At 31.6% G+C, this 12767-nt stretch overlaps 1 protein-coding gene across 4 annotated transcripts in view; it reads left to right on the top strand.

Moving 5' to 3' along the window:
* MON2 (MON2 homolog, regulator of endosome-to-Golgi trafficking) overlaps positions 1-12767 on the top strand; it is a 103893-nt gene that overhangs the window by 14891 nt on the left and 76235 nt on the right. For 3 of the 4 annotated variants that reach the window (XM_041754801.1, XM_041754802.1, XM_041754803.1), the window contains exons 3-6: positions 8208-8335; positions 9259-9390; positions 10098-10227; positions 12375-12472. In XM_041754801.1, coding sequence (XP_041610735.1) covers positions 8208-8335; positions 9259-9390; positions 10098-10227; positions 12375-12472 — 488 coding nt within the window. Of the gene's footprint in view, positions 1-4882; positions 4964-8207; positions 8336-9258; positions 9391-10097; positions 10228-12374; positions 12473-12767 lie in introns of all 4 variants that reach the window. The other variant, XM_041754804.1, reaches the window with a different exon arrangement.

Below are 12767 nucleotides of genomic sequence, written 5' to 3'. Positions count from 1 at the left end.
TGTCAATCACCTAAGATGTACCTTATCCATAAAAGGCATTCAGCTAATATTTGTTGTATTGAATGAAATGAAAGATTGGGTCTCCTTCCACCTTCCAAGATCTATTTTATCTTTAATATAATATGAACAGGTGATAGTGTAGTATTACAAATTTTGTAGTACTTGATGAGTGTTGAATCCTAGGCCTAAGACAGTATGGGCGTGAAGAAAGGAGTGAGGTGGAAAAAGATTTTTTTCATTTTTTTGATTGAATTTGCTTTTCAAGGAGGAATTTCAGGAGTTCTGCTTTGAGACTTTTTGATGGTCTGTTTCTTACTTTTCTTTGGTGCCTTTTTGTTCTTGCCTCTACAATGAACATGGAAAAGGAAAGTAGCATTTTCTGAGAATCTGTTACATGTGAAACATTTGTACCACTCTAATAAAAGACAACCTTGTAGTGAAATACTTTTATTTTGTAGTAGAGAAAATTGAGATGCAGAGTGATTAAATTATTTGGCTAAGGTCACATGATAAGTGGTGGAACTAGATTTAAATCCAGGGCTGTTGAGAGCCCGTGTTGTTACTGCTACAGTGTGCTGCCATGGTTTTGCGAAGATTCCACACTAGCTCCTCCCTCCCAAGTGTTTATACTTAACCATTGTTTACTTCACTGGTCTTCAGTCTGCATTTCCATTCTAATGGTGCTATTGGTCTCAGCCGGTTATAGGAGAAAAGCAGTCCTGTTAATTTACACAAAATAGTGAAGGATCTCTCGAGCTCTCATAAATCTCTTTGTATTTTAAAAAATGATACCAGAAAATCCCTGATTGGTGGGATTTCAAAGAGTATTACAAAATGAAATGAAGACTTTTGGGGGGGCCAGTTTAAGGGTGGGAGGTGTATTTCACTTAGGTTTGCCAGGCTTTGCTGGACATTTGCCTTTAGGGTGAGCTCTTCTGTGTTGCATCTGTTTCTCATTGGCTTCTTTGATTTTGAACAATCTGTTGAAACACCAAACAGTTTAAGAACATTATTCACAGTGTTGAATAATGCTCTGTGTACCTTTTGAGAAGGGGTATAGTGAAAGTGGTGGGTAAAGACTAAGGTATGTATGGTTGGATTGGGAGAATGGGTGAGTGGGTTGTGGGAGATGCATGTTGGGTGGATTAGCTACTGTGAGGAAATTAATGTTTAAAGATAAATTAAGATCTGGATATTTTTATGGTAGCTAATCATATTAGAATATCACTACAAATATATTAACTTTCGCTACTATGATTGCTGATATCATGGTAAGTCCTTAGTTATTCACCAACAGTAGAAGTTTTCATTGGGTCTGTAGTTGATGGAAGATTTTCTAAAGAGACTGATTTCTTCCAAGGATCACTGTGTGGTGCTGAATTCTTTATGAAAGTAAATGTGTAACTGGTTAATCTTGAGAACGAGTAAGAAAAATTTTGCTTTGTCAGTATGAGTTTAATATTTAGGTGGGCTGTTCATTTCAATTTAGTTAGCTTTATTCAGAACAATCTAGAAAATATCTTTATGCACCTACAATTAAATAGTTCATGCTTTAAGATCCATAGCACCCAGAGCCATGTACTTGAGGAGCTATATTAGCACTTAAATTATTTCCTAACATTGTTTTTTTACCAAGTATCTATAGCAATTGATACTATATAAAATTTATAAAATTTATAGCTTTTTAGAACATTGTCATCTTGAAAATCAAAGAGTCTTAACAAGGAAAAGAGTTGTTAATATATAGTTTCTGAACTAATTATAGTTAATACTAAGAAAAATTTGTAGTTAACTTTTTAAAAATTTTAATTTCCTAACAGGTATTTACTTTCTATACAGCTAGAGACTTTAGATTACTACTTTTGTGCTGTAATGAATGTTACAGATATCAAACAGTGGAGGAGTTGCAAATGAAATGAAATACTGAATTCTTAGATATCTCTACATATTCAGAAAATATCAAGGGTGCTATAAAAATCAGAACCCTTAAGTAGGATTAACTAGTCTGACTAGTGATATTCAGTATAGATTTCTAGCCAAACTCTAGTTTTCTTAGATCTAATTTCCAAGGGAAGGCTATTTACACTGCAGAATAAATCTTTGCTTTACATCTCCCCTTCTTTTAAGCATTCTCCTTTAATGTTTATTTTTCTTTGTTTTCACTGCTGTCATGAATGCTGACATAAGTGGGAATGCTATGCCAGGTAATGTCAGCATTGATTCAGATATACAGATCATTATCTCAAAATTTCCTTTTTCTTTAAAGATAAAACTCTGCAAATGAGACATAGCAACATGAAGTTTTTCATTTACAAGGCCAAATGCCTTAATCTTCCACTTGACTACTATATATTACAAAATGTTTTTATTAAGCCAGCTTATAGTATACTTGAAGTTGACTGAGAAGGCTTGTGTTAATACAAAAATTACATAAACAGAGAATCTGCTTTTTGAATATTTGAAACGAAGAAAGCAATGAAGTTGTGATATCTTAAAATTGTGTATTTAACCCATTCAAAGCCATAATGGTTACATCTACCTTTGGCTGCTTTCAGCCACTGTCAATATACATATAGAATTTCTACATAGATAATCATTATGTATGATTTGTGTTCTTTTCTCACAGTTTCCATTATCTTTTTCATATCAACACGGTCTTATTACTAAAAAGTCTTTAAGTAGAATGAGTAAATATACTTTGGAGTTGTTTTCTGATGTTAAAAGGTAATTTATCTGCTGATTTTATTTAGTATCTTCTGTCTTATCAATACATATGCCTGTGATACTTTACAAATATCTATAGAATATATTGTAAATATGTTCTTAATAAGGAAATAATTATGTAAGCATCACTAGAAGAGATACAAAGATAAGTAGTGTAACTCACTTATAATCTATATGGAAATATAGGAAGTATACTTGAAAATGCATTTGAGTCTGCTGTTCATTGTTTAGCTTACCTGCTCTTCCATTTGCCTTTTGAAGTCCTTTGCCAGAAATTTTCTCTTCTAGAGGACATACTCCCTGAGGTCAGGATCAGTATCTTATTCTTCCTTCTATTGCTAGTAGTTAGCACATTACATAGGAAATAGTAAGCCCTCATTAAATGTAGGCTAATAGTGAGTGAGTCGCTCCAAAATGCAACTAAGTCTTAGTGCTACCTCTAGTGTGTTTTTCTACTTCCCAGTCTTTACCATAATTTTACATGTTATGATGATTCAGGTAGATGAATTTTGTCATACTTAGTTTGTATCAGCCAGATAACAATGAAGGAGACCCTAAATGGAGAATTTTAATACTGTGGTAAATCCCAAGATGGAAGTATAGACAGGCTTATTATAGGACTATAGAGAAGGCACCCATCCCAGTCTGGGAATCTGAGCTGAGTTTCAAAGCTTAAAAAGGAGTTAGCAGGCAAATAAGGTGTTGAAATAGAAGGTAAAGCAGATCACTTGACTATATCAGTTATAAAACAGTCATTTTGGATACATTGTTCAAGTAATGTCATTGTGTGATTTCCTGAGCTACTTGATGGAAGAGTTTGAATCAGGGCAGTGGCACATTCATTTCTTTTTTTTTTTTTTCATTTCAATGTTTTTATGTAAACTATTCTTACAGCAGTGTAGAAGTAGTAAATTTCAATATATCATCAGTAAAGTAGCGATCTTGTGGTAGGCTATTTCTGTAACTCAGGCTAAATGGCTGAGGGGGCTGTAATTAATTCCATGCTCACAAGTTAACTTAGTGGGCCAGAGAAATCACATAGTTTCTCTACTTTGTAATGTTTTCTTATTTCTTTTTTCCTTGGATTTTTAAAGAACTTTTTAAAAATTTACTTTGTATTTTTTTTTTTATCATATTGTAAATATTTTCCTTGATGCTATCTTTTCTAATTTTAAAAAATTGCTTCATAATATTTTAGCAGGTGCTTATAGTTTTTAAAACCATTCCTTTATGTTTGACATGTTTCAGTATTCAGAATTATTTTTTTAAGATAAATTTCTAGAAATGAAATTATTAAAGTGAATGAACATGGTCTTGGAATTTGTTACCATAGTGCTTTTGCCAACAATATGTGGGTATAGTTTTATAATATTCTTGCCTGATAATTATTTTTAAACATCTTTTTGGGACTTGAACAGGCAAACGACTTCTTATTTTAATTGACATTTCTCTTAAATGTTAAACATTTTCCTCTGAATATATAAAATTATTTCTTTTTTCATTTTACATTTATTCCTTGAATTTTTGTGTTTTATCAAATTATTTGAGCTGTTTATATAACAGAAGTATTGACTTCCCATCATGTTTGTATTTCCTACAATTCATTTAATTTTTTATCTAGATGTTTTTCATTTTTACATAATGTAACTTTTCTCATTTGTTGCTTTGCGCTTAGGAAGCCCTTCTTCCACATAGTAGATAGTCATTTTTATTTTCTTTTAGTTTTTTTATGTTTGTTTGTTTAATTCTTTTCTTAAGAATATATGGAGTGACATGAGGACCTAGATTTTTTTCTTTTGCAAAATTACTAACTGTATTTGTGTCATTTGTTGAAGAATCCTTCCTTTTCATATAATGTGCTTTTAATATGAAACCATATTTTATTTTTCCTCCTATTCTTGAGTCATTTAAGGTATTTTCAGACCTTTGAACCATTAAAAAATATTTTTTTACTGTTGTTAGAAATATCAGTCTTTTCCATAATTAAATTTTAAGGGGTTTTGAGGATAGTAATCATGTCTACATCACATCTTATTTCTTTCACAAGAATTACAATTTGTTATTTAATGACCATTAAAATTTATCATAATGAAACTTTTATTAATCCCCATTAATATGATTCATAGTGGGGTATCCTAGTTTAATTCTTTCTTTCCAGGATAAAAACTACAATTATGCAGTGAAACTGCTCAGAGCAAGGAAACCCCTAGGATATGGGGACCTGCTGGACCTCTTACAGGTGTGTGAAAGTGTATCATTTGATCTCACAGTTATAAAATTTGGAAATAAAATATATTTATCAAACATAGTGTTATTCTATTAAAGGAGTAATGTTTATTAAAGAACTTAGGTAAAAAAGGAGAAAAGTAAACTTTTTTTTCTGACCCCCTAAAAACCTGTCTTTATATTTTAAAGGAAATTGAAATAGAGAGTTTTGATTAAAAAGAGTTGACCTTTTCCTCTTTTTTCCTGGAATGATTTCTAAAAATGGTTAGCTCAAGAGTCTTTATTGCTACACAGCTTTCTCCTCAGTGTGATTTCTAAAGTCTAAGTCCGTAGGAGGGTTTTTATATAAAGCTACGTTTAAGTAGCACATCATTAAAATTATTGTGTGTAAAGAGAGAGCACCTATCTCTTCAATTAGGAGAGCAAGATTAATTTCTGTTTAAGACTACTGTCACTTTTAAAAGAAGAAAAAACCAACTTTTAAAAAATTATATTATATTTGACTGCATCGTGATCTAGATATGGTAGATGTTTTCGTTTTCACACTGTGCTTCAAATGACAGATCAATAGATTGTATCTTTTTTGTTATTGATTATTCTGGATAACATAGAAACTTTCTTTTTTGATTATTATATTCTTATATAAACTGGGAGCAAAAGAAAATGTGAAGGAGGCAAGAGATAGAAGTTTGAGTCCTTTGAGTTACAGTAAAATAAAATTTTTAAAGAGTTGGAAGCTTGACTAGGGCACCCATGTGTCCCTAAAAATTATTTTTAAAACTATTTTGATTTATCCTAACTTGAGACATTTGGGTAACTGTGATTGACCTGTATACATTTCACTGAAATTCACCTTATTTTATTCATTCTAAGCTGCACAGATTTCTCACATTTCAGTATTCCTTAAATTGGTATGCATCTTACAATTGATGGCATCTTAGAATCATTGTGGGCTAGGTAACATGTAGGTGTCTTTTTTTGGTGCATAAGTGAACTTGTTTATGGTTCTTCTTCTTATTATTACATCATTTGAGTTATATGCATTGTTGTTATCCCGTAAGTTTGATTGGTATTTAAAATGTCACCCTAGTTGTTGTACAGAAATTTTCTGTTGACATTTTATGGTAAGGTCAAAAAAGCACCAGCATCAGTATGTGTGGAATGGGTAACATTGGCTTAGAAGATGAGCTCAGAGACAGTAATGAAGTATTCTTTCAAAAAATGAGGCATCCTAAACAATCTGATTATAAAATAGGCAGAAAATCTATGTAGACATTTTTCCAAGGGAGACATACAGATGGCCAACAGGTATATGAAAAGATACTCAGCATCATTAATCATCAGGAAAATGCACCTCAAAGCCACAATGAGATGTCGCTTTACACCTGTCAGAATGGCTGTTATCAAAGAAACAGGAGATGACAATGGCCTTGTTGGATGAAATTGTGAAGAACAATTCTAAATGATTAGAAAGCATTGTATGGCACTGATTTTTCTGTGTGATACTTGAGTGTGTCAAAATACATTTTTTTCCTCCTTTGAGAACAGTCTCTTTCATTTTTCTGAAGACTTTAGGCAGACAGCAGTGCAGATCATTGGTTCCTCTTAGATACTTTTAACAGTTTTAACTTAGATTTGCATTAAGTGCTGTTTACCTTAAAGAGTGGCAGTATAATGTTGTGGGAAGAATAGCGAACCAGGGGTTAGAAGACCTATTTTAAAAATCTGGCTTTACCGCTTACTGTGTACTTGAGCCAAATCATGCTGTATAATATAAACTCTGTGATTATTGTGATACTCAAATGAGAAACCTGTAAACATCATAAAAATGATAAATGCAACTTGTTACTGTTGGAAACTTTTGTTTACCTGAACAGCATTTAATGACAAGGCACGTTCAGTAGAGTTAGGGCTAGCGCCATACTTCATGGATTCTGACAGGAATGAATATGGTAGGATATTTACTGCTTCAGAATAGTATTTTTTTGAGCTTTACTGTCCTTTGTTAATCATTCATATAAATGTTTTGAGACATGGTTATGGAAAATGTGACTCTGGGTTTGAATCAAAACTTTTATGTTTAAGAAAACAAAGAAATAAGTAAGGCAGGGAGCCCTTTTGGAAACACTGTTCTTTGCCAGTCATATTTGCCATCTCTTAGCTATGTTAAATCAGTAATTTATCCCGGCATACTGAGGGACTTTGCAGAGTATGCTGTAGGAAATTGTGGGCTTTATTTAGCACACTATAAAGGGAGCTTTTGGAAAAGAAAGTTGGGAATTTAAAAGATGAAATTAATGTTAACACTGGTTTTACATTTCTAATGGTGATTATGGATGACTTTCTAGCAATTTCTTTTGAAAAATATGTTAAAACTAAAATTTGTATGTCTTAATTACAAGTCTTAAAGAATAATTGATGGATGTAGTACCTTTGAAAACCATATACCAAACACATAAATTTAATGTTCTCTTTCCTTGGAATTCCATATTATCTATTTAAATTCTCTGAGGATGACAAACCTGTCTTATTCATCTTTGTATAGCCATTAAGTAAGTGTATACTTAGTGATTTAATTTCATTTCATAAATTTAATCAGGTATTCTACAGTTAGTGCATTTTCCAACTTTTTACATTTTTGTTGCTACTTAAAACTTCTAAAAGAATTGGCTTGGTGGAAGGAGTTTAAATTAAGATTTGGAATTGCAGCATGTTCCTCCAATTAATTTAAAGTAATGCTTTAGTAATAAGAGGAGTAATGTTATTGTTTTTAATGAGTTTATTTCTTGAAGAAATTAGGACTATATAAATTCAAGACATGTCATGAAATTCTAGGGAGCTTCCGAACATTCAGAAGGGTGATGGGGATGATGTATATACTATTTTTAATTACTTTTTCTGCTCTAGAAGAATTCTTTTTCATATTTTCCCTTCTGCACTGTTGAAGAAATAGAGTGCTTCTTTGAGGCAGGAGAACTTCTGAGCAGTTGTCCCTAAAGAGTTTACAGCAAAAGATGGAGGAAAACTGAGTCAGGGCTAGGAAAAAAGCATGGGAAAGCTGTAGCAAAGGGGGTAGTTTAGATATTGAGTCTGTAGTATCCATCTAAAGTATTTTAACTCTTACTACTTGATTTCCATTTTAGTATTCACATAAAGTGGTTTTTATTAAGATTGTTAATCCTAGTTGTAAATACAAAAATGTATTCCTACTTATGAATTAGATTTAATAATTCATTTTATATGTGTTCTAAATAAAGCCTTGAAAGAGAACAGCTCAGAGGTTGTTCAGCCATTTCTAATGGGTTGTGGAACGAAGGAACCAAAGATTACTCAGCTATGTTTGGCCGCCATTCAGAGACTCATGTCACATGAAGTCGTGTCTGAGGTAATGTGAAGATTTTTTCTCAATTGTGCACCTGAGAATCAAATCAAGAGTTTTCATCAGGGACGAATGAAGCATACTTGATAATTTAATGTAAAGCAGGTTATGTGCTTGAATCACCAGATTTTCTCACTATTAAACACTCCTGAATAATGAATGAATAAAGAAAAAGTGCATTTTGTCATGTCATGATTAAGAAATCACCATTCAGTAGTACAGATCAGTGTCATTGAAGAGAACATAATTTATAATTTTTTAAAAGGAAGAAAAAATGATTTTCCTAGATTACCTGAAGTGATAATTTGTTCATTAATTTGAGTTGTTTGTATCTAACCAATATTATTATGATAAAACAAGGAAAAACACTTAATCACTATGAATCTGCATCCTGCTTTCAAATGTAGTGGTGTTACCATAACTTTGTACTCCATAAGGTTCTTTAATAGAAATGATAAATTCATTTGCTTTTAATATAACATTCTAAACAATATCAGATTTAATTGACTTTATAAATGTGTTAATTTGAATCACATTTTGTTTTTGTGTAACATTGTAAATGGAATAATATATGAAACAGAGAAGTCTCAATTAATTTGCATATGTCTATAAATGTCTGAACGAAATATATCCACATTGTAGAAATGAGCTTTGACTTCTGACTAGGTATCTTAGTATTGGATGCAGTTATTTGCAAATATTCAAATGGTGTGTTTCAAAGAAATTTTTTTTTGAGAAGAAAATTAATTAGCTGTAAATCTCAAATTAGTTGAGAGATGTGTTTTGATCTGTATAGATCTAGAAACATGGGTTTTGTTAGTATGATCGAGAAATTCTCTCCAGGTAAGGTAATATTTGTACATCTTATTTAGGGATCTAAACACCTTATATTTTATTTGCTGACAGTAATTCAAATAATTATTTTACAGACTGCAGCTGGAAATATAATTAATATGCTTTGGCAGCTAATGGAAAACAGTCTTGAAGAACTTAAGCTACTTCAAACAGTTCTTGTTCTTTTAACAACCAATACGGTAGTTCATGATGAGTCACTCTCTAAGGTAGGACACCCGTTGTCAAAGTTCATAAGTGCTTTGAGACAGTATTAGAATGAGCTTGCTGAAAGAGGAAAGCCTTGTACTGTTTGTACCAAAAGCAACTTCCCTGTGGCTGTCACGATAATGGACATTGCACGTTAAAAACCACTGGTGCCTTATTGTTCCCAGATTAGAGTGGAAATGAGGTTTAGGTAATTGAGCAGAGCCCATTGGGAATAGCTAATAGGCTTAGTCACAAATAGGAAATGAAAAGAGAAAAGTAGCCGACAGAAATAGAAAAAAATAGGTTTGGAGGTATCGTTATTCTCAGTTGCTTTGGGTACTTTATTCATTTACATGCTTAGCATATTTATATTTCTCCAGATGACTAAGTGATATAACAACCTTTAAGTCCTTGGTTTTTGCAAAACAAGTCATTCTGGGAGAATAAAGCATAACACATTTTTATATACATGCTAAAAGAACCAAGTTGTGAAAGGCATATTTCACATTATCTTACCTAATTTTATGTGGTTGTATATTTACAGAGAGTTTGAATTACTTCAAAATCCAAGGATTTTACTAGTTTTATTATATAAGATGGTGGAATTTTTAGGATCTACGATTGGAATAGCCAAACATAAATTAGTTAGTTTTGGGTTACATCAAAGAAAATAAATAGTTATTCTGTTCTTCAATCTTTTATCACCAAATGAAAATTGTTCCTTTAGGCAATTGTTCTTTGTTTTCGACTACACTTCACGAAAGATAATATTACAAATAATACAGCTGCTGCTACCGTGCGACAAGTTGTTACTGTTGTTTTTGAGAGGATGGTTGCTGAAGATGAACGACACAGAGGTAGAGTGATAAAAGTGGTTTCTTCTATCCATGATTTTTCTCTTTTGATTTTCAGTCTTTGCCCTGTGAACTTAGGCTACCGAAAAACTAGAATACTTGAAAAAATATATTTATTTTAACAATACTATTATATTGACAATGGCAGTTCAAAAACTAAATCCCCGGTAGTGTTACACCCCAAGAATAGACTCTTTATTTTCTGTTTATTTCTAATTATGCATGATTTCACATTTTATCCAAATACTACATTATATGTATTTTTAGCTAAACATTATATGAATTTTTCATGTTATTCTTTTATTTTTGTAATTTAAATTTTAATGGATGCACTATGTTTTGTGACTATTCGGCAGTTTAATGAACTAGTTTCTTGTTGGACACTTACATTGTCTTCAGTATTTTAGTACTCTTATGAGTGTCCTCCTACATATATTTTTCCATTTGAATTACTTCTTTAAGGTAAATTTCCAAGAGTGGGTTTCCCCTCATGTGAATTTTTGTCTGTACCTATTAAGATGTGTTAATGAAAGATATTTATGTATGTAAAGATTAATCATTTCATATTTTCATCAAATATCTTTATTGTAATTTTAAACATCTTTTTCTTTGTGATTTAAAAAAATTTTTTCTAAAAACTTAGAAACATGTTAGAGCTAGAGATACTGTTATAGTTTTAATAGTTTGATAACTTTTAGCTATAGAAATTGTATTTTTCACTTGTTATTGAATGAAAAGTAAATTAACCCCCATAATTAGTTGAAATGATCATAAAGTGTTACCTTCTAAGCAACCTGTCTGCTTTATGCATTCAAGAAACAAAAGTTAAACTACCTTTTCCTTTTGCATGGCTTCCCCCACCCCCAACTCTTAATTTTATGCTCTGATTTCATTTGAGGTTCTTTTGGTATTACTTTAAAAAATGGGAATACTAGGGATCCCTGGGTGGCGCAGCAGTTTGGCGCCTTCCTTTGGCCCAGGGCGCGATCCTGGAGACCCGGGATCGAATCCCACTTCGGGCTCCTGGTGCATGGAGCCTGCTTCTCCTCCCTCAGCCTGTGTCTCTGCCTCTCTCTCTCTCTGTGACTATCATAAATAACTTAAAATAAAATAAAAATTCTTAAAAAAATGGGAATACTAGTAAGTAGTGGTAAGGCTGCCTATTCTAATAATTCCTTCAGTTTTCCTAAAGTTAACCATTGGTCAGATTTTTCTTTTTTTTTTTTCTTTTTCTTTTCTTTTTTTTTGGTCAGATTTTTCACATTCAGTTTCAGACATTCTTAATCTGTTGGTTTATTAGAATATTTCCACATATTTGATGTATTGGTTTTTCTTCTTTTTTTCCCCAGGGTTAATGCCAGTTGAAGTCTAGAGTTTGAAATATTACAGAATTAAAGTTATAGGATAAAACAGGGCAGTTCTCCAGTTTGGATGTGTTATAAATTCATAACATCACTATGATTCCTGGGTTGGTAGTTTTAGCTGTGTGTCTCTAAAGACCAGTATCTCATTTAATACTTTCTAATAAGGTGGAAATACTTAGAGCTTTATTTGTTTTTTAAATAGTCATTAAGTCAACATTTATTCAAAACAGGCTGTCACAATTTACAGGAAAGGATATCTTACTAGTATTCAAAGAAATGCTGAGTAGGGAAGCACCTTTCTAGCTGTCACTTAGCTAGTCAGTATCTATATCTGACATAGTAATTGTGGCAGATTAAGCAGTTAATTCTCTGGTATATGCTGAGATGATAATGGAATTAACCATGTGGTAAACTTTTATGTTTGTTTGATATTTAAAGGCACATTCATCAATCATGTGAATTTCAAATCCATAAAATAAAGGGATTAGGGAATGGGAACCTGGGAAAATCAAATGTGTTGGATAAAAGTAACAAGCTTACTAAAATGACATAAGATAGTTAAGAGTAGTTTTTATGGCATTTTATATAAAAATAAATTCCTGATTTTCCCCTCCATTTTGGAGGCATAGTTCTGAGCCTATATTTAAAGTTTATGATTTCATAAACATTTATTTTATTTTATTTTATTTTTATTTTTTTTCTTTTTTAAACATTTATTTTAAATAGCATATAGGATTTATTAAAGGTCATTATAAACCCCTAAAACACATCCTATTTTGATTGCAGATATTATAGAACAACCAGTACTGGTCCAAGGAAATAGTAACAGAAGATCTGTCAGCACCCTCAAACCTTGTGCTAAAGATGCATACATGCTTTTCCAGGTATTTCAGTTGATAAAAATAATTTTTATTATAGAATATACTTTTGTGTGAATTTTTGATTTTGGAATTTTTGTCTGATTTAATTTTTAAAGTGTCAGTTTTTTAAATTGTCAGATTTTAAAGGGTCAAAAGTAGTATTTTAAAAATGTTATAAAAATGTCATAAAACATTAAAGAGCAGCATCTATAGTTAATAGCTAAGCAACATGATAAAATGTTACATTTCATTTTAAGTAAAATGAATTAGCCCCAGAACTAGAAAAATAGGCATATTAGGGATGACTAGTAATATAAAA

Source organism: Vulpes lagopus, chromosome 5 (genome assembly GCF_018345385.1).
Source record: "Vulpes lagopus strain Blue_001 chromosome 5, ASM1834538v1, whole genome shotgun sequence".
Taxonomy (NCBI): Eukaryota; Metazoa; Chordata; class Mammalia; order Carnivora; family Canidae; genus Vulpes; species Vulpes lagopus.
Note: the sequence above shows the minus strand (reverse complement) of the source record. Positions and strands in the feature narration are given on the sequence as shown.